At 50.2% G+C, this 27,162-nt stretch overlaps 1 protein-coding gene across 1 annotated transcript in view; it reads right to left on the bottom strand.

Moving 5' to 3' along the window:
- NFAM1 (NFAT activating protein with ITAM motif 1) overlaps positions 1 to 2,361 on the bottom strand; it is a 35,083-nt gene extending 32,722 nt beyond the window's left edge. Inside the window, exon 1 of the mRNA XM_066253069.1 lies at positions 2,204 to 2,361. Coding sequence (XP_066109166.1) covers positions 2,204 to 2,303 — 100 coding nt within the window. The 5' untranslated portion in view covers positions 2,304 to 2,361. The remainder of the gene's footprint in view (positions 1 to 2,203) is intronic.
- Between the last annotated feature and the right edge of the window lie 24,801 nt (positions 2,362 to 27,162).

Here is a 27,162-nt window from a genome sequence, read left to right as displayed (position 1 = left end):
CTGGGCTCCTGTGACCACACTCCCCAAGGTCCCTGGGGACACAGTTGAAGGGTGAGGGCTGGGTCTTGGTGCTGGCAGTTGTTGGAGCTGGTTGCCCCAGGCTGACGGCTAAAGGCAGGATTCCTCCATCAAACCCTCACAGCTCAGAGACAAGGTGGGGAGAAGCATGGAGCGGCAGAGACAGAAGTGCAGGGACGGCCCAGGAGTAATGAGGTGCTGCTGTCTGCTGCTCCGGAGGTTCCAGGACACCACAAGCAGGATTTCAGCTCTTGTGAAAGAGCAGACTTTCTCTTTTTACAACGTTTGCAGCAACACAGGGGGAAATCTGTTGTTTGTTTGCAGTCAAGATGGTTACAAAATCACTGTTCACAGCAGCACCGGCAAAGTCTCTTCCACTATTTCTAGGATGTGTTGGGTCCCTTTTGGAGAGGAGGGACCACACAAAGAGAAATGATGGGAACTTGGGGAAATTAAGTTAAAAATGACTAAGGTGGCCCTGGCCAGTTGGCTCAGTGGTAGAGCGTCGGCCTGGCGTGCAGGGGACCCGGGTTTGATTCCCGGCCAGGGCACATAGGAGAAGCGCCCATCTGCTTCTCCACCCCACCCCCCTTTCCTCTCTGTCTCTCTCTTCCCCTCCCGCAGCCAAGGCTCCATTGGAGCAAAGATGGCCCGGGCACTGGGGATGGCTCCTTGACCTCTGCCCCGAGCGCTAGATTGGCTCTGGTCGTGGCAGAGCGTCGCCCCTGGTGGGCGTGCCGGGTGGATCCCGGTCAGGTGCATGCGGGAGTCTGTCTGACTGTCTCTCCCCGTTTCCAGCTTCAGAAAAAAAAAAAAAAATGACTAAGGTTGAGTCCAAACGCATAGTCTCCAACAAGCTGCCTTTTCTCAAGTCACTTTTGCACTGTCCCGTCTCTCAAGGACGGGAGGGGGTGGGAGGTAACTAAACTCAAGGCGAATGTCACCAGGGGCCCAGACTTCGACACCGGGGTAGGTACTACACATTCAGCTTTTCTGTCCCTGGGATGGGGGCGGAGGTTCCTTGAAAAATGTTCTTTACAGAGAAAGGCGAGAAGAACTCCAGATCCCACTCCTGAGGGTTCTAGCTCAGGGCTCAGGCTGACCTGGGACTGAACCTGACCTCTACTCACCTTCTAAGCCGTGGACAAGCTACCTGGACTCCCTGAGTCCCCATTTCCCTAACCCTAAGTAATACCGGTAGAGACAGCACCCCAGCAGTGAGTGCCTCCAGGGGCGCTGAGTGTCAGTGTGTGTGTGAAGCTCAAAGAGGCTGGTTCATGAAAATAACAGCTGTTACTGATCATGGTATAAACGAGAGGCAGAGGATGAGGCAGAGTGGGGCAGCTCCTGGAAGCCTCTTCAAAGTCTGGCTCAAGAGGAAGAACTGCCCCAGCCTGCACAGCAAGGGGTGGGAGGATCCTCGGTCAATGCTGTCCAGAAAGAGACTGAGCATCAGGGACCCCAGTACGGGCATCCCTGGTGAGACACACTCCTGGGGGCTCCCTGGCCTGGATGAACTCACCCCAAAGCTACCCAGCCCAGGTCGTGGCTTGGATCCTGGCTACCCAGCTTCCAAAGGGGCCTGGCACCAGGAACAGGACACAGCGTCGGCCCCCAGAAAAGCCTAACTCCCACTGTAAAATAATGATGTGGCATCTGGTTATATTTCAGAAAGTGGGTGGTGCCATCCTTTCTGGTGGTGACAATGACAGTTTTATGTTCTAGGTTACAGTCTTGGTGGCCAGCTGCTCCCCCCCACACACATACACACACAACATGAGCAACAACACCCAGGGTGGCTCTGCCACTTGGTAGGTTCAATGCCCTCCTACCTTAGATTCCCTGGGGATGAGCTGCTCCTTCCCATTGACCCTGCATCCAACTCCAGTGCCGCCTGGCTGCAGCACTACCTGCCCACCTGGTGTAAGGGCCAGGAGGTTGGCTGTGCTGGGAGGAAGGCTGTTGCAGCATCGAGAGGGGAGCGCTGCCCCCACCTCATCAAAAGCCACCTTGGCGAGGCATTAGCTAAACATCTCCTGCTCCCTGAAGGCTTCCCCTGTGAAGTCTGCAATGTTCAAACGCAACCAGTAAATCCCCCCGAGACGGGAATTAGCTGCACGGGCGGCGGCTGGATGAAAGCTGCTCTGATGTGCAGAGCCAGCAAGCACTCCAGAAGATAGCATACCTGTGAGCTGCAGGGTCCAGGGGGACAGGAGGAAGCCCAGGAACCAGGGGGCTGTGAGGGGGCCCGGCGGGGCCCACCACCGCAGAGGCTGGCTCTTCATCTCTTCATCGGGGCTTCCTGGTCAGTGTCTCTCCTTCCCCTTTAGTTCCTGGGAGGGGACAGAGAGCCTGCTGGTAGCCACAGTTCCCCTTCGTGTCCCCACCAAGCTCCTCCCTGGCTACCCTCTGCTTCCTCAAGGCCTCACGGGGCCAGCTCCTCTCAGCAACTCTGGACTTCCGGCTCAAGTAGTGGCACAGCTGCAGGCGGGGGTGCCAGGTGAGGCCCTGGGGCTCTCTCCTGCAGAAGAGCTGGGCAGGGCTAGGGTCTCCAGTCCACCAAGTGGGGGGGTTCTCATCGCTCCTGACCCCTTTCCAGCCAGTGGCCGGCCTGAAAGACTCTGGTTACTGATGCAGCACAGACTTCTACAAGTAACTACAGGGCTTGGTTTAGTTGCTCACTCCTGAAACTTTTTAAATGCCCACGTTCATGCAAACTTCCCCTTGGGAAAAATTCAGAGCAGGGTTTGGGATGGGGACGCAGTGAGTGGGAGAATCCAGGAAGGGCCAGCTGCGTGATAGAGGAGAAGCAGGCAGTTAGGATGAGGGCAGGAGCCCCACTTTCCCAGACCCAGACGGTGCCACAGCTGGTCATTAACCCATCAAGGGCCACCCTGGGTCCCCACAGAGGCCCAGAGGATGCTTTCTCTCCAGCCTACCTCAAATGTCTTTCCTACCTGTGGCCCTCCAAAGCCTGAACACACCCTTCCTCCGCCAAGAGACACATAAACTGCTTCCCTACCTGGCCCCACCTGGCATCCCCGTCCTTACACTCAGCAGGCACAGACCCAGAGCCTTTTGCCCTTAGCCTTCTGGAGCCCGGCACTGGGCTGACCCCAGTGGATGGGGGAGGAGTCAGGTACCTCTCTACATGTCTGGAGTGGCAGAAGGGGTAGGGTGGTGGTTGTGGTGAGGGACCCAGCAGCTGGCACTTGGAGGAAGCAGGGGCGAGGGTGGTTGAGTTTCAGCACGTGCTGGGCACTTCACCTCCTTTCTCCATTAACCAAGATAAATGTTATTGCCCCTACTGTACAAAGGAGAAAACTATGTCCCCAAGAGGCAAAGAAACTTGCCCAAGATCAGCCCAGGTGTGCTGGGCTGGCACTTAACGCCCAGCTGTGTGAAGCCCAAGCCTTACCTTTCCCTCCCACTGCAGCCCCCAATGACTGGCCCAGTTCCAGTCCTTTGAGCAAGCTTTTCCCCTCCCCCGCTTGCTTTGCACAAGAATGATGAAAGCCAGAAGACAGTTCTCAGCCACACTGGGAGTGCTGGGAGGACTACGGGAAGGAGCAGGGATGCCCACCAGGTGAGGAAGACATATGAATGCAAGACCGTTCCTCCCGGCTGGGGCCCAGGGGGACCCCAGCGGTATTGGCTGTTGATCCATCATGATGATACATGATCACACACGTCGCAGTGAGACACAGATAATCTGCTTCACGCTGCTTCTGAGCTCCTGGGGGGAGCAGGTTGTCTAAGCACCTCGATGCCATGGTGATAGACGTCATGTTAATGCCTCAGTGCACAGAGGGAGCATTTTAAAGGCATCGGTCTGTGCCTCTAGAAGTCTCTTTATGACTTGGCATCAGGAGGTGGCCAAGTGCCAGGCTGCCTCAGAACACTGACACGGGCACCAGCTCTGCTCCTGCTTATCCCCACTGCACCGACACTGCTCCACTTGTCCCCCCTACACACAGCCCCTGGGCCACCTCACACCTCAGCCTGCTCTAGCCTGCGGCCCTGGAGCCAGGGAGCTCTACCGCCTATGGGCCTGGGTCTTGCCTCTGGCCTGGACCTACCTGGTACCTCCTGTTTGTCTTACTCACATCTGACTCCCCTGCACCGAGCACAGAGCTGGCACCTAGTATGTGCTTATAAACACTGGTGCATGGCCTGATCAGGCGGTAGTGCAGTGGATAGAGCATTGAACTAGGATGCGGAGGACCCAGGTTCGAGACCCCGAGGTTGCCAGCTTCAGCGAGGGCTCATCTGGTTTGAGCAAAGCTTGGACCCAAGGTTGCTGGCTCAAGCAAGGAGTCACTGGGTCTGCTGAAGGCCCATGGTTAAGGCACATATGAGAAAGCAATCAATGAACAACTAAGGTGTCGCAACAAAAAACTGATGATTGATGCTTCTCATCTCTCTCCGTTCCTGTCTGTCTGTCCCTATCTATCCCTCTCTCTAACTCTCTCTCTGTCTCTGTAAAAAAAACAAACACTGGTTCACAAATGGATGGGCTAGTAGGCATCAGGGGATAAGTGCCTTCTTCCTAGGCTTGCTGTGAATGTGGGCACCTAACATCAAGCCTAGCACAGAGTAGACTCCAGTCTGGCTTCAGTGGGATGGCAGGACCCTCTCCAGGCGGGCCTCTGGGTTGTACAGCATTGATGTGGCTGGAGAAGAAGAGGCTTGGGTCACTGTTGAGTTTCTGATCCATTGGGAGCCATGCAGCCTCCGGGGAAGAGGCAATAATGGGCCTTGGACAGGAGCCAATATACGCCCAGGTTGTGCTGTTAGGGCCTCAGGAATCAAGGTGACAGCTGGATGAGGGAGAGGACAGCACATTTAGAAACCTCATTTTCTTTTTCAAAGATTTTATTTATTTAGTTAGTTAGTTAGAGATAGAGACAGGAAGGGAGAGAGATGAGAAACATCAATTCTTTATTGTAACTCCTTAGTTGTTCATTGATTGCTTCTCATATATGCCTTGACTGGGGGGCTACAGCCGAGTCAGTGACCTCTCGCTCAAGCCAGCGACCTTTGGGCTCACGCCAGAGACCATGGGGTCAAGTTGATGATCCCTCCACCCTCAAGCTGGTGAGCCCACACTCAACCTCAGGGTTTCAAAACTGGGACCTCAGCATCCCAGTTGACGCTCTCTCCATTGCGCCACGACCAGTCAGGCAGAAATCTTATTTGCATCAAAACTTTCCATCTCCTCTCACCCAAGTGGGTGCTGAACAGTGAACTTGATGGACTTGGATCCACCAGAGTTTCCTCCCCATGCTTTTTGGCAAGAGCTGCGAATGAGCAGGTGGGAGGAGGGGCAGAGGACACAGACGCTGCTGGCAGAGGGAAGGGGGCTCGGCCCCCACAGCAGAGTCTGCAGATGAGGTCCCCAGGGGACAGCACGGTTCAGTGCTTGTTCTCATCTAGTCATCTCTCTCCCCACCCCCACCCCCAGTCCATCCATCTCTCCATCCCTTCACATTTTGCAGCCAACAGCAGCCTCAGCAGAGGAGGAAGGAGGGGAAGACCCCCACTTGGAGGAGCCCACATCAAGTATGGGAGCAGTAATCCAACATAACTGAGGCACCGAGCAACAATAGCACCTCAGAGCAGCTCCTAATGCCAGGCATTTTCAATCGACACATCAGTCTAACCCTCACTGCAGTCCCATAAGGTGGGTACGATAATCACTTCTATTTTACAGATGAGGACATTGAGGCACGGGGAGGTTAAAATAAAATTTGCCCAAGGTCACATGGCTAAGAAATGTGTCCAGGGAAAGTGACTCAGGATGGCCCCAGCCTCCGTGCTCCTAACCACTGGTCCAGCCCATCTCAATGGCAGAAGTGCATACCAAGCAAAGAGGAGGGCTTCATTGAGGAGGTGGCAGCTGAAAGAGGAGGAAATGGGGGCACACAGATATCCCCATAGTCCTGAGGGGCTTCGTCCAAGTGAAGACTAACACTTTCCAAACTGGACCAGAATTACTAGCCTCTTTTTTTCAGTTTAGTTGCCACCTATGCTTATTAAGTGCCTACTATGTGCCATGCAGTGGAAGTGCGAAATTAAGTCATAGTTTTGCCCTCAAAGTGCTCCTATCTAGAGAGGAAAACAGACCCTTCCCCCGACAGGATTTTCACCTGCCCCAGATGAGCCAAGGTGAGTGAGCGCCTGCGAGGCCCTGGCCTGGCTCTGGCCGCATTTGGTTCTGATGCTCAGGAGCTACCCACCTCCTCTGCGTTTTCTCCCCAAGCTGCACGCTGAACTGTGGGCAGCAGACGCACAGGAAGCAGAAGTGCCTGGAAAGGGGACCACTCTCCTCCCTCCCCTGGCCATGGGAGGTCACTTCCTTCCTCCCCACAGACTCAATGCCAGGAGGAGCCCACCGGTTGGAGGGTGCCCCTCACAATGACCCTGGAGCCTGAAATCCACAGCGTCCCACTCCTCTGGTCTTCACGGAACCCCCGGCCCCGGGCTCCAGGATGGATTGACTGACTCCTTGTTTTCTTCCATCCTCTCCCTCAAGCGCCCTGCATTGGAGAGGGCCTGTGTGGAGGTCAGCCTTCCTCTCCTGCTATCAACACTGAGGTGTGCCTTCAGGGTCCACCATCTGCACCATATAGCAATGGGCCCTGCTGCTCTTGGGCAAGAGATCTGACCAGTAGGCCCAGGGGCATGGTTCGGCCCCTGAGAACCAGCTGTGCCTCAGTTGAAGGAGACTCATCTAATCATGAACTGGGCTGGCCCACAGTGGTCTGGCCTCCTTTCTCATAAGGGAGTGAACTCTTTGTTACTAGAGATGTGCAGACCCACCTGGAAGCCATCCACCCTGCCTACTGCTGGCAGATTCCTGCCTGGGCTGGAGGGATGACCTGGCCCATCTCTGAAGTCCCTTCTCAGCCTAAGCTGCCCTGTGTTTTCACCTGTTTTTTAAGTATTTGTTTCAGACCAGTATTGACCATTTCACATATTGACCACTTCAGTCCTCCCAGAAACCTTGGGGGTAGAGGTGGGGTAGGTGTTACTGCTCCTAGTGTACAAATGAAGAAACTGAACTTCAGAGAGTGTAAGCCACCTGCCCAAAGCCACACAGCAAGTAAGCAGTGGAACAAGCACCCAAGCTCCCATGACTGTGCTTTTAATCACTATGTTTCCTAGCAGTTCACTTGATTTTCCCAGCATGGCTGATACTATAACCTTCATCCTGCATATTTAGTGACAGAGAAAAGTAGAGTAAGTTGCCTGCTTGGGGTCATGGTGAGGAACAGAGGTCCAGGTTTTTCCTATTGGCTGTACCCCTAGAGCTAGATGAGACTTTCCTTGCTCACTTGGTTGTGGAGAAGCAGTAAGGACCTAGTACCCCCTCCCCAGCCCCTGCCACACTGCAAACGATCCTGATGATCTGAAAAAACAAAGGTGGCTTCATTTCCCAACACTGACTGCATGTTCAACACTGCCATCACCTTGGTGGGTTTAGGCCCTTTGTACAACTGTGTCCCTGAGAGACAATCACCAGCCAGGAAGCCAATCACTGGAGTCTTCCATGGCAGGCGCTAGAGTCTGGAAGGTCCTACACAAATAGTGTCACCCCCTTCATCTTCCTGCCACCACAAACAGTCCCTGGTAGTCCTGTGTCAATGGTGCCACCTGGTGGCCTGTGGAAACACCCTCAGCTGCGATGTCTTCCTGTCCATGTAACTTCTTCACCCTCTAGGGGTCTCTTGCTGCCCAGCAAGAGCAGGTCGGGGTTTGAGAGGCAACAGGACGGAGTGGAGGAGGGTGGCTCAGGGGCAGGCAGGGCTAGGAATATGCTTGCAGACTGTGAGAACGGGGAGCAGGACATGCCGGCTGTAGGACCCCAACATGCCTCTCTAATGTGTTTCCTGGGCACCTATAGGAGCGTCCTTCAGAGCATGCCCACTCTGTTCTAACAAGCTGCTGTGGCTGGGAACACTTATAAACTCCTCTTGAAGAATCTTCATCAAAAGCAGCTGGTTATTGGCCACCAGGCCAAATAGTCCCTCAGCCATGCAGTGACAACTATTTTGGGCAGGGCTCTCCACAGCGAGTTCAGCCAATTAAGGAAACAGGCTCCCAGGAGGCTAATTAAATCATTATCACCCTTCACAGCTCTATGGTTCTCTGAGGGCAGAGGGCCATAGTACACTATGGGCAGAGGTGTGTATGTAGCAGTCACTAATTATGCAGATTCCTGGCCCCACCCCAGAGATTGGGCTCCAGGACATTTTGGGAGGCCAAGGGAGCTGTATGTTAACAGGCCCTGGTTCTCCTGAGGTTCCCAAGGGGCTGTGGGCAGGGTGGTGGGCAGTTTGGCCACCAGCCAGGAGGAGCCCTTCAGCCCTTCAAAGAGATTTTGTTCTCCCTCCCTCCTGTTACTCCTTCCCCTTCCTCCTCCCTCCTTCCCACCTTGGAAGGCTAGTGCGTGTCCAGGGACCTAGAGTAAGGCCCTTGGGTTGCACCTCATCTCCGAAGCCAACGGGGGCAGTTTCCTCAGCTACAACATGAAAAATGTGAACACCACCTTGCACGGTGGATTTGATGAACAGTTGGAGTAATAGAGATGAAAGCTTTTTGCAAAGAATAAGATGTTGGTTGACAGTAGCGGTTCTGCCACAAACCTTTGCTGAGGGTCTCGCTCTGTAGGTCCCCTTCCAAGGGGCTCAGGGGATTTGCAGAGAACAAGGGTCCAGCAAGGGGAGATGGGGCTGGTACAGACCCCAAGGGTGTGTGGTAATCCACAGATGAGGAGACCTGTGGAGGGCGACGGGTCTGAGACATTTGGGAAGGGTGGGGAGTGGGACCTGGAGGAGGGGCAGGAGAGGGAAGACCAACAGCCAGTATGGAGTCTGGTCTTGGAGCTGATTTCCTGTTAGAGGTGGGGTGCGGGGGGCTGAGTGGCAGTGGGGGATTCTCCCCAGGGACTCTCCCACCAGCGCAGGGTGCCTCCTCAGGAAAGCTCACTCGCCTCTCCTGCCCTCCCCTCTCCTCTCTGCCCAGCAGGCTCTTTCTCCTCTGCCCTGTGGCTGGGCTGGCTCCCTAAGGCCCTGTGAAGGCCTGAGGTTCACAGACAGCAAAGAACCCGGATCAACACCTCTACTTTCTACAGGAGTCCAGAAGTCCCTCCAATGACCTACAAGGAACTTTGGGCCACTTGTTTCTTCATTCAACAAACCCCTCCAGGGAATTGCTTGGGGCCAGGCCCTGCCCTGGTCACTCTCCATCAAGAGCAGATCTTGATACCCACCCAGTGGGAATCCAGCAGGAAGGAGACTCAAGCCCAGAGCAGGCTTCCTGCCACAGAAGCCCAGGCCCCAGCTTTCACAAAGGCTGGGTGAGAAGCTTCCAGGAGTAGAGGAGGGAGGGCAGGCAGGAGGGGCTGGGGCCCCAGGTTCAGGCTGAGCAGCCAAGGCAGGAGAGGGACCCAGGAGAGCTGGCTGGGAAGGCCTCCTCCTCCCCATCCTCTGAAGAAACTACCTTCTCTCTTCAGTGTCAACAGTCAGATGAATAAAACCATTTATTTTTCTGTTAAAAAGTACTGGTATTATAATTAGTATCGATTTCTATTAGTTTCAGTTCATGTGCACAGATTTTCAGGCCCACTCTGAATCTAGTAGCGTTCTGGCTGGTCCTGGGAATCCTGACACAGTTTACAATAAGGTCTCTGAGGGGAAAAACTTCCTCCGGAAGACAGCTCGTTTGGAACTGTAGAGACTTCTGCATTCATTGGAGTGAAACCTTTCTCTACAAAAACCCTCAACACTAGACAGATGCTGCAGTCTTTTTGTGTGTGTGTGTGTGACAGAGAAAGAGAGAGACAGAAAGAGGGACAGATAGGGATGGACAGACAGACAGGAAAAGAGAGAGATGAGAAGGCTCAATCCTTCATTGCAGCTCCTTAGTTGTTCATTGATTGCTTTCTCATATGTGCCTTGAGCAGGGGGCAACAGCAGACAGAGTGACCCCTAGCTCAAGCCAGTGACCTTGGGCTCAAGCCAGCAACCCCGTGCTCAAGCTGGTGACCTCAGGGTTTTGAACCTGGGTCCTCTGTGTCCCAGTCCAACGTTCTATCTACTGCTCCACTGCCTGGTCAGGCTGTGGTCTTTTTAAGACAAGCTGATGAACAAGAACCACAATCTGTGATTGTCAGACAGAAAAAGGAAGGGACAAAGTCAGCTGAGTCTTGACCTTTGGATTGCCTAACTGTGGTAGTTCCCTAGGTTACAGCAGAGTCGCAGGCCCAGGGCCCTAAGATTTCACTCACCTAGAGGCTTCCCTGCCCCCCACCCAGGAAATTCCCCACCCCCACTAAGGATCAAAGGAAAATTTTTGCAAGAGTTTTTCATCTGACTCGAGTGAAAGGATTCACAAGCAGTGGTGCCTGCGCGGCAGAGAGCCTGTGCCCGAGTCACCCCCTCCCTGTACTCTGCCGTCCTGTCAGCCATGACTTCTCCTTTCTTTCCTCCACAAGTCTGACTGCTGGTCTTTGTGTCAGCACCACTGGAAGATGACATGCACACGGGAGGTGGCCGTTCCCAAGCTGCCTGCTTGCTGGATGCCCTGATCTCAGAGTAGGCAGGAGGCCCTCTGTCCGCTGGCCTCGCGCCTGGACCTCACTTCTCCACAGCCTTCCTGCCTCCTTGACAGGACCACCCCTGGGTGTCAAACAGCCCGCTGCTGGGCCTGGCCAGTGTCTGGGTTGGGGGTGGGGGGATCGGTGACCCCATAAGGGAATGAAAACTCTCCTCTGCCAGGTGTTGGGCTGCGTCCATGCTCTGAGCCACCCTGCCAGGCAGGTGCACACATCTTACAGATGAGGAAACCACGGCTCAGAGAAGGAAATTCACTTTTCTAAGCCATCAGGGGCAGAGCTGGGGTTTGAATCCTTGTCTGCCTGCTCATGAGCACTGCCCTGGGATAATCTTAGAGGTGTCTGCACTCCCTGGCTAGACTGTGAGCTCTTGTCAGCCATGTCACCTTGTTCCCCAACCTCTCCCCTGCTCCACCTTCAGCAGCCCTTGCTGCCCAGGTGACACCACCTTCATCTCTGCAGGTGTATCTCTTGAGTGAATGGACAAATAGGAAACTAGCAGAGGAGTCCCTGTGTGGAGCCCTTTCCCTTTATACAGAGGTGGAAAGGACCCCCCAGGGAATTCTAATCAAATCAATAATAGATAAATATGACTTCAGTTACAAACTTGTAGAAAGTGGATGTCAGAATCTGAAAACATAGAATTTGACTCTTCCAGGAAAGAGCTGGCTAACATGAACAATTATCAATAGGCTTCTCAGTCTCAGAACAGAGAGTTCTCCCTTCAGCTCAATTCTGCAGGTGATTTAGGGGCACCCGCCCCTGGGACAGGGTTCTGTGCCAGATGCTGAGAACACAGGAAAGTCAGACACCAGCTGACTCTGCCCTTCCTTTCCCCTCGGGCAAGGTCCCGGACTCCCCTGTCACAGGCCTCACTCCCAAGGACACAGGTACAGAAGCCAAAGAGGACAGGAGGAGACTATTAACAGTCCAGGGGTACAGTTGTGGGTCAGCTGAGGCAGTACTGTGGGTCAGGTGGGCAGGGTAAGAGCAGGAAGCTTTGGCTGCTTGGCTGAGGGGGAGTAAGAGTGGGAAACAAGCTCAGTGGGCTTCCTGGGTCACTGTCCCTCCCCAGAAGGTCTGCAGGCGGCTTGGGGTTCTTGTCCCCTCCCCCTCTCCTCTCCTTTCCTTTTCCTCCTTTCTGCTCATTTCCCACAAGTGACCAGAGTCTCTCATGCTCACTGAGAAGCTCCTGACCTGGGTGAAGACAGAGTTTGGGGCCCCAGCTTCCCCATCTCCAGGCCAAGACATCCCTGGTCCTGTTCATTTTTCTCAACCTGGCTTCCAGGCCACTCCCCATGGAGGGCTCCACCCACTACAGCTCCCTAGTGCCCATGGGACATGCCCCTGCCCCCATTCTGGACACAGGCCTCCAGGAGAGTTACCTACCTCCTTTTGGATCCCCCATTTCCTCTGAGTTGGGGATGGGGCCAACCAGCTGATTGTGGACCCTCTGCTGCACCCCCTCTATGCCTCAGAAGACTTTCCTTCCCTGGGGACATGGGAGCTGTTGACCACCTGGGTCCTTTTGGCTTCCCACTGGACTCAAAGGGACTGTTTTGGAAGACGTGTTCCCTGTCCCTTCTACCCCACTATTATCTTAACCCCTTGCATCATTAGCTGAGATTGTCCACTGATCCTTTCAACTTAGAAAAAGGCTTTCTCAGGCTCTCAGAGAGGAGGCTCAGAGGGTAGGCCAGGATAACGCTCCTGCACGTAGCACGGCCCAGGGAGGAACTGAAACCATCTAAGTGGAGCGTATATCAGCGGAAGATCAAGGAAGGGGCAAGAAACTGCATCTGGGAAGAACCCAGGAGGCTGCCCTGACCCCCACCCGGGAAATTCCCCACCCCCACTAAGGATCAAAGGAAAATTTTTGCAAGAGTTTTTCATCTGACTCGAGTGAAAGCATTCACAAGCAGTGGTGCCTGCACGGCAGAGAGCCTGTGCCTGAGTCACCCCCTCCCTGTACCCTACACACACGTGATCTTACAGCACCCATGGGAATGCAATTCCCAGTTTGAACCCATGCTGAGAGGTCAGCCACCAAGCCCCTCTTCTCTATAAACTTCCCATCTATAATATGGAGGAAGTTGGGGTCTGAGGCTTACACAATTTCGAAGGGCCTCTCTTTTAAAAAATAATAACTCACAATCACAAAGCCAAGATTAGGTATGACAGTGAATATCAACTCCCCCTGCTAAAGAGAACACAAGTTAAAAATTCTCTACCAAATTCTGACAAATATGGTAAATATCAGCTCAGGAAAGTGACAAGGTATTTTGTATTAATTGCCCAACCAACCACCTCTACAACACATGCCCTGTGGTTTGGTACACTCTCATCACAGCTTTGCCCCACAAAGATGCTGTGTTCCATATTCTATAGAGAAAAGACAAACTTGGACCAAGTCCCTGGCCAGGTAACTCAGTTGGTTAGAGCATCGTCCCGATACGCCAAGGTTGTGGGTTCTATACCTGGTCAGGGCACATACAAGATTCAACCAATGAATGCATAAATAAGTGGAAAAACAAATTGATGTTTCTCTCTCTCTCTCCCCCCTCCCCCTTTCCTCACTTTCTTTAAAACAACTGAAAACAAAACAAAATTTGAACCAAGTTTCCTTCATAGATGAGTGGTAAGAATACAGGGCATGTCAAATTTTCTAACGCAGGGACCAACTTTAAAAACTCTTTGCATGCCTTGGCCAGATAGCTTGGTTGGTTGGAGCACTGTCCCAATGTGCCAGGGTTGTGGGTTAGATCTCTGGTCAGGTACATACAGGAACAGATCAATGTTTCTGTGTGTGTGTGTGTGTGTGTGTGTGTGTCTGTGTGTGTTTGTGTGTGTGTGTGTCTCCCTTCCTCTTTCTCTAAAATCAACCAATAAATTAAAAAAAATAAATAAACGTTCTTTGTATGGATGACACCTGTTACACGGTGTAGCCTGGATGCCCTCACTGCACGCATTAGGAGGTCTGTGTCATCCTTGTTAATGCCAATATTTCCCTCAAGTCAGCAAGACATTTCACTCTTTCTCCATCATGCTCACTGGACTCACTCTTCTCCACTCATGCCTTCTGGGAACGCCCCCGCTGATGAATGAAGACGGGCATCAGGGTGGTAAGAGATGTAACTGACCTCTGAGGTTAAACTCTGAGGTTAAACTCTCAGAGAGGAGGCTCAGAGGGTACGCCCCAACTGATGAATGAAGCCGTTTGTCTCACACTTGCAAACTTCTCAGAAACGCGTGACTGTGGGAACACATTACAATTACATACAGATATTCAGTGACAAGAACAGAGTTTGTTCTGACTGAATGGCACTGAGTTAGCAGGCATGCCCAGGCAGATGGGGCCATGGCCCTTTCAGAGAAAGTGCCCCAAAGAGGATGCAGGGGCCAAAGTCCTTCTTGGTTTTTTATTTTGCTCAGAAGGCCCAGCCTTCAAAACAAGCCTTCCAGGTAGGGTGGCCTGTGCCTTAGAGGAACCTGAGTCTGGACTTGGAGGTAGGAGATCTGGGTTCAAGGCCCAGCCCTGCCACTTCCTATCTGTGGGGTGTGGACAAGTCGTGAGGACCTCTGAGCCTCACATTTATTATTGGTGAGGGGAAAGAGGTTCATATTTTCCTGCCTCAAAAGATAGATGGAGGCCCTGGCCAATTACCTCAGTCGGTTGGTTGAGTGTTGTCCCAAAACTACAAGGTTGCAGGTTCAATCCCTGGTCAGTGCACACACGGGAAGCACCCAACAAATGCACGACTGAGTGGAACAATAAATGAATGCTTCCCTTCCCCCTCCCGTCTCTCTCCCTTCCTCTCTCTGTCTCAATCAATCAATAAATAAAAAAATTAAGTGCTGGTCGATAGTTCTCAGTTGATTGGACCATTGTGCCAGAGCACGGAGGTTGCCGGTTCAATTCCCAGGTCAGGGCACATACAGGAACAGTTCCATGTTCTTGTCTCTCTCCCTGCCTCTCTCTCTCTCAAAAAAAGAAAAATGGAGAGAAAAGATCACTAGAAGTGGAAAAGTGCCTGTGAACTGAGGAAGGACATGGCTGTGTGCAAGGCTATCCTCCCTAGTAACCGCCACCTTCTGCCTGGGTGGTGCCTTTAAGGTTCTGCTGTAGTGGCCCCAGGAGCCCAGTTTTGGGAGCTAATCTATCTCCCCAAGTGTGAAGAAGCAGCACTTTTTCTGAATCAGGCATTTGAGCCAAATTCCAAACTGATAAAGCAGCAGGCCAGCCCCCAGAACTCTGTTGCCCTGGCCTGCACCTGTCCCTGCCCACCTGGGCCCTCTGCCCACCAGCCCATGCCACATCAACAGCCAGGCTCAAAGAAGGAGAGACAGGGAGCCCTCTTTTCATTTTTCCTTTCAGGCTTGATGGATGATGGAAGACTCCGCCTCCAGCTGTCAGAACTCCAGCCCGCACTTTGCCTCCAACTCTATCGTGCTGGACCCGCTCCCCTTCATGCTGGCATCAAACGCCTGTTTGATCTGCTTTTCATCCATTTTCCCATCCATTTTCTGCAAATGTGGCGATTTAGGGATGTTCTGACTCTTGCAAGACTATATGTGTTACACCCTGGCAATGTATCAGTGTGGTCCCCGACATGACACTGGGCGGACGCCCTGCTCTCAGCTGGCCCCTTTATTCCCCCATGCTCCTCCCTCCCAGCCCCAATGGCTCCTGGCTCTCCCCCTTTGCCAGAGCCTGGGTGAAGGACAAAAGATAGGCTGACTGCTCTTGGGGAACCTATCCACACTGGGTGGGGATCTGTGCCCCTGGAGGTCAGGTGGGAAGGGCAAGGGGAGGTGAGGAGGGGGCCTGGGGGTCAGGGAATAAGGTAGCATCTCTGTCCTGGATCCCATGGCCCCTCTGCTCAGCCTTCCTGACACTAAAAGGGATTGACTGAATGCTGGTTAAGTGTTCTGCATCCCACATAATAAGCACGCTTTCTCATTTGGTAGCAAATCACAGATTCACAAGCATTTTTTCAACCATTTTTCCCCTTGAGCACAGAACCCTGTGGGGTTGGAAGCTCCCCATGTTTTCAGAGAAGAGAGCTGGGACTCTAAGAAGTTGTGCCAAGTTCACAAGTTACTGACAAAGGGTGGGCATAGGTCGGTCAAGTAACAGGAAAGGCAGAGGCCATGAAGTGGAGACCTGCAGGTGTCAGGGGCAAGGAGCCAGGTGGCAGGGGTGGACCCTGGACCAGGGCTCAGAAGGAAGTCCTGAAACTCCAAGGGTGAGGAAGGAGGCAGAACAGAGCTGGACAGAAATCACCCAATGAGGGGTACTGGGGGCAGTGTGACATCAGAGCTCAGCAAATGCAATCATCAAAGATCTATAAAGAGGCCCTGGCCGGTTGGCTCAGTGGTAGAGCGTCGGCCTGGCGTGCAGAAGTCCCGGGTTCGATTCCCTGCCAGGGCACACAGGAGAGGCGCCCATCTGCCTCTCCACCCCTCCCCCTCTCCTTCCTCTCTGTCTGTCTCTTCCCCTCCCGCAGCCAAGGCTCCATTGGAGCAAAGATGGCCCGGGCGCTGGGGATGGCTCCTTGGCCTCTGCCCCAGGCACTAGAGTGGCTCTGGTTGCGACAGAGCGACACCCCGGAGGGGCAGAGCATCACCCCCTGGTGGGCAGAGCGTGGCCCCCTGGTGGGTGTGCCAGGTGGATCCTGGTCGGGCGCATGCGGGAGTCTGTCTGACTGTCTCTCCCCGTTTCTGGCTTCAGAAAAATACAGAAGGAAAAAAAATCTATAAATAAAAAGCTAACCACCTGCACCTTCCCACCCCAACCCTTCCCCCAAAGGAGTCTGCACCCTCAAGCTCACGTGCACCCTTCCTCCCTCTTCTGACCCTGCAAACATACAAAGCATAGAGCCTTCCTGACCCGTGGTGGTGCAGTGAGTGGGTAAAGCGTCGACCTGGAATACTGAGGTCGCCGGTTCAAATCCCCGGGCTTGCCTGATCAAGGCACATATAAGAGTTGATGCTTTCTGTTCCTCCCCCCTTCTCTCTCTCTGTCTATGCCTCTCCCTCTCTATCTCCTCTCTCTAAAATGAATAAATAAAATCTAAAATAATAATAATAAATTAAGCCTGACATGTGGTGGAGCAGTGGGTAAAGTGTCGACCTGCAATGCTGAGGTCATCAGTTCGAAACCCTGAGCTTGCCTGGTCAAGGCACATATGGGAGTTGATGGTTCCTGTTCCTACCCCCCTTCTGTTTCTCTATCTCTCCTCACTACAATAAAGGAAAGAAAGAAGGAGAGAAAGAAAAGAAAAGAAAGAAAGAAAGAAAGAAAGAAAGAAAGAAAGAAAGAAAGAAAGAAAGAAAATGAAAAGAAAGAAAGAAAAAAGAAAGAAAGAAAGAAAGAGGGAGGGAGGGAGGGAGGGAGGGAGAGAGAGAAAGAAAGAGAGAAAGAGAGAAAGAGAGAAAGAAAGAAAGAAAGAAAGAAAGAAAGAAAGAAAGAAAGAAAGAAAGAGAAAGAAAGAAAAAGGAAGAAAAATTGGTCCTGTAGTGGCACAATGGATAAAGCATTGACCTGGAAAGCTGAGATTGCCAGTTCAAAACCCTGGGCTTGCCCAGTCAAGGTAGATATGGGAGTTGATGCTTCCTGCTCCTCCCCCTTTGTGTATGCCTTCTCTCTCTCTCTTCTCTCAAATGAATAAATAAAATCCTTAAAAAAACAAACAAAGGCCCTGGCCGGTTGGCTCAGTGGTAGAGCGTTGGCCTGGCGTGCGGAAGTCCTGGGTTTGATTCCCGGCCAGGGCACACAGGAGAGGCACCCATCTGCCTCTCCACCCCTCCCCCTCTCCTTCCTCTTTATCTCTCTCTTCCCCTCCCGCAGCCAAGGCTCCATTGGAGCGGGTTGGCCTGGGCGCTGAGGATGGCTCTATGGCCTCTGCCTCAGGTGCTAGAATGGCCCTGGTTGCAACAGAGCAACGCCCCAGATGGGCGGAGTGTTGCCCCCTGGTGGGCATGCCGGGTGGATCCCAGTCGGGCGTATGCGAGAGTCTGTCTGACTGCCTCCCCGTTCCTTTTTTTTTTTTTTTAAGATTTGTAGTATTCATTTTTAACAAATTTTTTAAATTTTTTTATTTATTCATTTTTAGAGAGGAGAGAGAGAGACCGAGAGAGAGGAGAGAAAGACAGAGAGAGAAGGGGGGAGGAGCCGGAAGCACCAACTCCCATATGTGCCTTGACCAGGCAAGCCCAGGGTTTCGAACCAGCGACCTCAGCATTTCCAGGTTGATGCTTTGTCCACTGCGCCACCACAGGTCAGGTCCCTGTTTCCAACTTAAGAAAAATACAAATAAACAAAAACAAACAAACAAAAAACACAAAGCATAGAGCTTCCTTGGGAATCTGGGCTTGTTTGTTCTTCCTGCAATCAGGTATCCTTGCCCTTTCTACTTGAATGCATCTTGCTTGGGCTGGTGGGCAGGCTCATGTGGGCAGCTCCAGCCTGCACCTGGCCCCTGGTTGGTCAGCTAAGTCAGGACAGGACCAAGCAAGGCTGCAGGAGAGCAAAGATCTGCAGTGGGGAAGGAAAAGGGGCTGCTATGGGGGAGGAGGCAGAGCGCAGGGAGCTGGAAGAAGCCAAAGGGAGGAGCTGGGCTCCGGACAGCCTTGTCCAACTACAGGACTTCAGGAGGACAGGAGTCCCCACAAGAACATCAAAGCTGTTCTTGAGGGTGGGCAGCTGGGGGCAGCGGAGGGCATTGGGGGCAGGGGAGGATGCTGGACTGACCCAAACTAGAAGTACCCTATCATAAAAGGGTAAATTGTCAGGGGCTTTTCTAATCCATAATCACCTCCCTCACGTTTCTTTTTGTCAGTTTGTTTAATCCAGGACAGCACAGAGGAAACTGCTAGAAGCAGGAAGGACAGAGAAGTAGCAGGGTTTACTAGGAAGAGTGAATTTGTGATTCTCTGCTAAGTGGCACCTCTAGCTCACCTCCCCGGCACCCTCCCCCAAAGTGACAGAGGAGAGAGGGCAGAGCCCTGCTGGGGGACTAGGGTTGACAGCAGAGGACAGAGAAGCCTACAGGGCCACCAGTGAGCACCAGGGCTCCAGCTTGCCTCTGCCCCATTGAAGAAGTCTTACTGAATGTAGTGGGTTTTATCATGTTCCCAAAAAGGTATGTTCAAGGACTGACCTCCTGTTCCTGTGAACGTGACCGTTTTTAGGAAAGGGGTCTTTGCAGATATAATTAGTTCCTTTCACCTCGAGATCAAATCATCTTGGATTTAGGATGGGCCCTAAATCCAATGGCTGGTGCCCTTGTTAGAAGAGGAGGGGACATACTGAGACACAGGCAGGAAGGCCATGTGAAGATGGAGACAGAGCTGGAGTGATGTAGTTACAAGCCAAGGCCTGCCCAGGGCCATCAGAAGCTAGAGGGAAGGTTCCTTCCCTGGAACCCTCAGCAGGACCAGCCTGCTGACATCTTGGTTTTGGACTGCTAACCTCCAGAACAATGAAAGGATAAATGTCGGTTATTTTTTTTTTTTAATGTCGGTTATTTTAAGACACCAGTTTGTGGTACTCAGTTATATCAACCTTAGGAAACTAATACACTGAATAAAGAAAGCAAGCAAAGCTCACTTGCAAGGACGGTGACTCTCCTTAAGAGGAGGCAAGCAAGCAACTTTAACCCCTCCGAAGCCATGGTTGGAGCATACCCTTTTACAACAAGGAGCTATAGGAGGAAAGTAAAGAAACCTTTTATTGTAAAGCCACATAACTGTGTGAAGAGTCTAGAGAACAGAAAAGAGCAAGATACCCTTTGAACTCTGCAGATGAGGTTCAAATCCTTACTCTGTCATTTTCCTTTGACTTGGATGTAATTCACTTCGCTGGACTCAGATTATTCACTTGTAGAGTGGGGATAATAATCCTGCTCTCTTGACATTGTTGGGACTAAATGAAAAAACACACGAGGTTCCAGCAGGTGCCTGGCTACTCACTACGTCTCAGTAAGATGCTCACTGACAGCAGTTCTTTCCTTCTCTGATAAAAATTTAAAATTAAAATAATCATAATAATTTTTTAAAACCTCCAAAATGATGACGTTCAATTGATTCCTAAATCCCTAAATTTCATCTTCTTTTATTTGGAAACAATGAGGGTTTTTCTTTTTTAACTTAAAAAAATATATTTAAAGCCTGGCTTGTGGTAGCACAGTAGATAAAGCATCGACTGAAACACTGAGGTGGCCAGTTCAAAACCCCAGGCTTGCCCAGTCAAGGCACATACGAGAAGCAAGTTGATGCTTCCCATTCCTCCCCCATCCTTTCTCTCTCTTTCTCTCTAGAATCCATAAATAAAACTGTTTTTAAATTTTTTTTAATTGCCCTGGTGAGATAGCCCAGTTGGTTAGAGCATTGTCCTGAGTTTATGGGTTCTATCCCTGGTCAGGGATAAATGAATGCATAAATAAGTGGAACACTAATTGGTGTTTTCCTCTCTCTTCTTCTTCCTCTCTCAAAATAAATAAATAAATTTTTAAACATTTACACACAATCAAATTCACTCTTTTTTATATAGTTCTCTGGGGTTTGACAAATGTCCATAGTCATGCAATCACTACCACAGTCAATATAGAGAACACTCCTCTGCCCCCCAAAATTCCCTTCTCTGCCCCTTCATGGTCAGTCCTTCCAAGAACCCCCAGCCAACCTGGCCTGTCCTCCTTTTGCCTTTTCTAGAGTGTCACAGAAGTAGAATAACATAGCAGAACTGATGGGTGCTGCTTCTGAAATTAGGCTATACAGTATAAGACAGTTGGGCCTGACTAGGCACAGTGGATAGAGTGTCAGACTGGGATATGGAAGACCCAGGTTCGAGACCCCGAGGTTGCCAGCTTGAGTGCGGGCTCATCTGGTTTGAGCAAGGCTCACCAGCTTGAGCGCAAGATCACTGGCTCGAACAAGGGATCACTTGGTCTGCTGTAGCCCCCTAGTCAAGGCACATATGAGAAATCAATCAATGAACAACTAAGGAAGCGCAACGAAGAATTGATGCTTCTCATCTCTCTCCGTTCCTGTCTGTCTGTCCCTATCTGTCCCTCTCTCTGACTCTCCTTGTCTCTGCCACACACACACACAAAAAGACAGTCAGTAGGCACTGGCTTGAGCCCAAAGCTCACTGGCTTGAAGCTGAAGGTCATTGCCTTGAGTAAGGGGTCACTGGCTTGGCCCTGCCCCCATCCCCACCCTGTCAAAACACATATGAGAAGCAATCAACAAATAACTGAAGTAACGCAAATACAATTTGATGCTTCTCATCTCTCTCCCTTCCTGTCTCTCTCTCTTTCTTTCTTTTATTTTTCTTTTGTATTTTTCTGAAGTTAGAAGCGGGGAGGCAGTCAGACATACTCCCGCATGCACCCGACCGGGATCCAACTGGCATGCACACCAGGGGGCGATGCTCTGCCCACATCTGGAGCAATGCTCCAGATGTGGCCAGAGCCATTCTAGCGCCTGAGGAGAGGCCATGGAGCCGTCCTCAGAGCCCAGGGCCAACTTTGCTCCACTGGACCCTTGGCTGTGGGAGGGGAAGAGAGAGATAAAGAGGAAGGAGAGGGGGAAGGGTGGAGAAGCAGATGGGTGCTTCTCCTGTGTGCCCTGACCGGGAATCGAATCTGGGACTTCCACACGCTGGGCCAACGCTCTACTGTCTCTCTTTCTTTCTTAAAAAATAAAATAAAATAAAAACTGGAGTGACTATATTAATATCAGGCCAAGTAGATGTTAGAGCAACAGATATTTACCAGGGATAAAAAAGGTATATAGCCTGAACAGGCGGTGGCGCAGTGGATAGAGCATCGGACTGAGATGTGGAGGACCCAGGTTCAAGACCCCAAGGTCACCAGCTTGAGAGCGGGCTCATCTGGTTTGAACAAAGCTCACCAGCTTGGATCCAAGGTCACTGACTTGAGCAAGGGGTTACTTGGTCTGCTGTAGCTGCACGGTCAAGGCACATATGAGAAAGCAATCAATGAACAACTAAGGAGCTGCAACAAAGAATTGATGTTTCTCATCTCTCTCCATTTCTGTCTGTCCCTTTCTCTGACTCTCTCTGTCTCTGCCAAAAAAAAAAAAAGAGGTATATAATAATGATAAAGGAGTCAATTCATCAAGAGGACATAACAATCTTAAATGTTTATATACCTAATAATAGACCTTCAAAGTGCTTGAAGCAAAATCTAAGGGATCTGCGAAGAGAAATCAACAAGTTGACAACTTAGTTGAAGATTTGGATACCCGTCTTTCAATAATTGATAGGACAACTGAACAGAAAACCAGTAAGTGTTTAGAAGATTTGAACAATATTATCAACCAACCTGACTCAACTGGCATTTATACAACATTTTACCCAAGAATAGCAGATTACACATCCTTCTCAAGTTCACACAGAACATTTACCAAGATAGATAATATTCAGGCTAAATCTCAGTCCATTTATTTATTTTTTTTAATTTTTTAAAATTTTTATTGAATGTATTGGGATGACATTGGTTAATAAAATTGCATAGGTTTCAAGTGTACAATTCTATAATACATCATCTGTATATTGTATTATGCGTTCACCATCCGAAGTCACATCTCTTTCTGTCACCATTTATCTCCCTTTTTACCCTCTTCTGCAGCCCCCCAGCCCCATTTTCCTCTGGTAGTCACCATACTGCTGTCTGTGCTCAGTGTATTTAAAAGGATTAAAGTCATACAAAGTATGCCCTCTTACCACATGAAATTAAATTACAAATTTATGATGGAGAGACCTCTGAAAGGCCCAAATACTTGGAAACTAAATAGCACACTTCTAAATAACCCATTTGCCAAACAAGAAGTCAAAAGGGAAATTTGAAAGGATTTTTTTAAGTGAGAGGAGGGGAGATAGAGAGACAGACTTGTACGTACCCCAACTGGATTCCACCCAGCAACCCTTGTCTGGAGCTAATACTCAAATCAACTGAGCTATCTTCAGTGCCTGAGGCCAACACTCAGACCAACCAAGCTATCCTTAGTGCCTGGGACTGATGCTTGAACCAATAGAGCCACTGGCTGCAAGAGGGGAAGGGAGAGAGAAGGTGGGGCAGGAGGGGTGGAGAAGCAGATGGTTGCTTTTCTTGTGTGCCCTGACCCAGGATCAAATCCGGGATAGCTGCATACTAGGCTGATGCTCTATCTACTGAGCCAACCAACCAGGGTCTGGCTATAGATTTTTTGTAGATGCTCTCTTTATGAAGTTGAATAAATTGCTCTCTATTTCCAGTTCGTTGAAAATTTTTAAGTTTTTTTTGGGGGGGGGTTGGGTTTTTTTACAGAAACAGAGAGAGAGAGTCAGAGAGAGGGATAGATAGGGATAGACAAACAGGAATGGAGAGAGAGATGAAAAGCATCAATCATTAGTTTTTCTTTTTTTAAAAAAAAATTTATTTATTTATTTTTTACAGAGGCAGAAAGAGAGTCAGAGAGAGGGGTAGACAGGGACAGACAGACAGGAACGAAGAGAGATGAGAAGCATCAATCATTAGTTTTTCATTGCGCATTGCAACACCTTAGTTGTTCATTGATTGCTCTCTCATACGTGCCTTGACCGCGGGCCTTTAGCAGACGGAGTAACCCCTTGCTGGAGCCAGCGACCTTGGGTTCAAGCTGGTGGGCTTTTCCTCAAACCAGATGAGCCCGCGCTCAAGCTGGCGACCTCGGGGTTACGAACCCGGGTCCTCTGCATTCCAGTCCGACGCTCTATCCACTGCACCACCGCCTGGTCAGGCTCAATCATTAGTTTTTCGTTGCAACACCTTAGTTGCTCATTGATTGCTTTCTCATATGGGCCTTGACCGTGTGGCTACAGCAGACCGAGTAACCCCTTGCTCGAGCCAGTGACCTTGGGTCCAAGCTGGTGAGCTTTGCTCAAACCAGATGAGTCCGTGCTCAAGCTGGTGACCTCGGGGTCTTGAACCTGGGTCCTCTGCATTTCAATCTGACACTCTATCTACTGCATCACCATCTGGTCAGGTGAGAATTTTTAAGGTTTTAAAATCATGAGTGGGTGCTGGATTTTTTCAAATGTCTTTTCTATATTAATTGATATGACTATATGATTTTTCATCGTTAGCATGTTGATATAGTGGGTTATATTCATTGATTTTCTGAATATTGAGACAACCTGCATATGTAGAATGCATCCTACTTGGTTTTGGTATACAGCATAGTCAAAAGTAGGTTTACAGTTGTTTGTATGGAAAAAGACACACAGGTCATGACTATTATAATAGCTTTATTAACTCAAAGGAAAGTCACAATGGCACAGTGGGACTCACAACTATAAACCTGCTCCCCCCCACTTATGCATAGTTCTTTTTTTTTGTATATTGCTGGATTTGCTTTATTAGCATTTGGCTAAGGACTTCTCTAAATTCATGAGAAATACTGGTCTGTGGACTTCTTTCTCCCATGCCATCTTTGTCTGGTTTTGATGTCAGGGTAATACTGGCCTCATAAAATGAGTTTAAAAGTATTCTCTACTCTGTTATTTTCAGGAAAAGACTATATAATAGTGGCGTTAATTTTTCATTAAATGTTTGGTAGAATTCTCTATTGAACCTGCCTGGACCTAGAGACTTTTTAAAAATGGAATGTTTTCAATTACGAATTCAATTTCCTTAATGGTTATAGGACTTTTCAGATTATGCACTTCATCTTAGTTGAGTTTGGGTAGTCTGTGGTTTTCAAGAAATTGGTCCGTTTCATCAAAATTATTGAGTTATGAATACAAATTGTTCGTAGTCCTCCTCATAATGCTTTAATGGCTATAGGAACTGTGGTGAGACTCCGTGTTTTATTCCTGATACTGGTGATTTGTATTTTCCCTCTTGTTTTTTACCTTGTCAGACTTTCTAGAGGTTTATATATTTTATTTTATTTTTCAAAGAACCACTTTTCATTTCATTGATTCCTACTGTTTCCCTGTTTTCAAGTTTATTGATTTCTACTCTGTATCCTTTCTTTCCTGCAGTTGCTTTCTTTCCTTCTGGTTTATTTTGTTCTTTTTCCAGATTCTTGTAGGAATTTAGGTTCCTGGTTTCAGACTTTCCTCTTTTCAAATGTAATCACTTCGTGCTAAATACTTCCCTTTCACGTCCCTGTACCTGCATCCCACAAATTCCTATACATTTTCATCTTTAGTTCTATGTAGAGGGTTATTCATTTTTTAAAATTATTTTAGTTGCTTGACCTGTGGTGGCACAGTGGATAAAGCGTCGACCTGGAAATGCTGAGGTCGCCGATTCGAAACCCTGGGCTTGCCTGGTCAAGGCACATATGGGAGTTGATGCTTCCAGCTCCTCCCCCCCTGTCTCTCTCTCTCTCTCTCTCTCTCTCTCTCTCTCTCTCCCTCTCTCTCTCCTCTCTAAAATGAATAAATAAAATTTTTTAAAAAATTATTTTAGTGAGGGCCCTGGCCGTTTGGCTCAGCAGTAGAGCGTCGGTCTGGCGTGCGAAGGACCCGGGTTCGATTCCGGCCAGGGCACATAGGAGAAATGCCCATTTGCTTCTCCACCCCCCTCCTCCTTCCTCTCTGTCTCTCTCTTCCCCTCCCGCAGCCAAGGCTCCATTGGAGCAAAGATGGCCCGGGCGCTGGGGATGGCTCCTTGGCCTCTGCCCCAGGCGCTAGAGTGGCTCTGGTCATGGCAGAGCGACGCCCTGGAGGGGCAGAGCATCGCCCTCTGGTGGGCAGAGCGTCGCCCCTGGTGGGCGTGCCGGGTGGATCCCGGTCAGGCGCATGCAGGAGTCTGTCTGTCTCTCCCCGTTTCCAGCTTCAGAAAAATACAAAAAAAAAAATTATTTTAGTGAGAGGAGGGGAGGCAGAGAGACAGACTCCTGCATGCGCCCTGACCGGGATCCACTCGGCAAGCCCAGTAGGAAGCGATGCTCTGCCCATCTGGGATCCTTGCTCCATTGCTCAGCAACCAAGCCATAGTGCCTGAGGCAGAGGCCAGGAGCCATCTTCAGTGCCTGAGGCCAACTCACTGGAACCAATTGAGCCATGGCTGCAGGAGGGGAAAAGAGAGAGAAGGGGAAGGGGAGGAGTGGAGAAGCAGATGGTCGCTTCTCCTGTGTGCCCTGACTGGAAATCGAACCCAGGACATCCACACACCAGGCCAATGCTCGACCACTGAGCCAACTGGCTAGGGGCCAAGGGTCATTTTTTTAAAAGTGAAAACAAGAGATGTTTGGAGGAGACAAGGACAGCTACCTACCAAGAATCATGCTCCTCCCCTCAACAGCATAGAGGTGTTGCTGGAAAGTTTCCAAGTGGTCCTTCACTCTAGGGAGACAATAAGAACAGTTCTAGCTGATGAAGGGCCAGGAGAAGTACTATATGCCACTTCCAAGCCAATATAGTTAAAAAGCAAATATTATTTCTCTGGTCTCTCCCTTTACAGTGCTGGATGAAGCCTTCGGGGGTAGTAGAGCCCAAAGATGGGAAGGGTGTGGGTCCCTGAATCACTGTGTGGAGGAGGAAGTCATGAACCAACCATGGACACATATTGGTCTGTTTTATGGCTAAGACACATGTCTTTTGTGGTAAGCAGCTAGAATTTCCTTTCTGATAACCTCAGAAACCAACATTGAACCTTGAAAGACGCCTTTGAATAATCCATTGAGGCCATGGCATCCACGAACGTACCCAAATTTACTGATTTTATCTGGAATTCATTTTTGGGTATGAAAGGCCTTAAGTTTACTGCCTTATTCTACCTACTATAATGGGAACGTTAAAAAAAAAGCAGAAAGATTTTTGACATGAGACCTGCTCAGGCAATCCTTGTTCACAAGCAGTTGGGGGAGATTCAGAAAACCACAGCCTGACCTGTGGTGGCGCAGTGCATAAAGCATCGACCTGGAACGCTGAGGTCACTGATTCGGAACCCTGGGCTTGCTGGGTCAAGGCACATATGACAAGCAACCAATGAACAGCTAGAGTGAAGCAACTACTTCTCCTTCACCCTTCCTCTCTCTGTAAAATCAATAAATAAAATCTTCAAGGGAAAAAGAAAGCATAACCCTAGAACTATCACCTCCAACAGAGCCGGCCCGGAATTCTGCTCCTCCCGAGACTTCTGCTCCTCCTCTCTTCACATCTGTGGAAGACAAATGTCTGGAAAAAGGAGGGTCCCTGTACTGCCTCACTGTCCCAGGTCCTTCGTCCCCGTGATGGGCACATAGATGCCTCGGGGAGGGGTTGATGCTCTTAGTTACTGAACCTGTTCCTGGTTGTTATCTTTCACCGTTTTGTGCCAGGAAGGATGCAGCCCAGAACTGTACACAAAATACCACCCCAAGTACCCGCCATTGTGTTCGCAACGAAAACAATCAACCTGCTCTCGCCCTAGGTCCCTTTCCCTTCATCTGCTGTCTCTGTCTCATTGGCCACCTCTCTTCCAGCAAAAGTAGAAAGTGGATGGCTTTATTTTTAAAAGCTAATAAACATCTTCCCGACCAGCCCC

Source organism: Saccopteryx bilineata, chromosome 1, assembly GCF_036850765.1.
Source record: "Saccopteryx bilineata isolate mSacBil1 chromosome 1, mSacBil1_pri_phased_curated, whole genome shotgun sequence".
NCBI lineage: Eukaryota > Metazoa > Chordata > Mammalia > Chiroptera > Emballonuridae > Saccopteryx > Saccopteryx bilineata.
The sequence above is the reverse complement of the archived record's forward strand: the minus strand, read 5'-3'. Positions and strand labels throughout refer to the sequence as shown.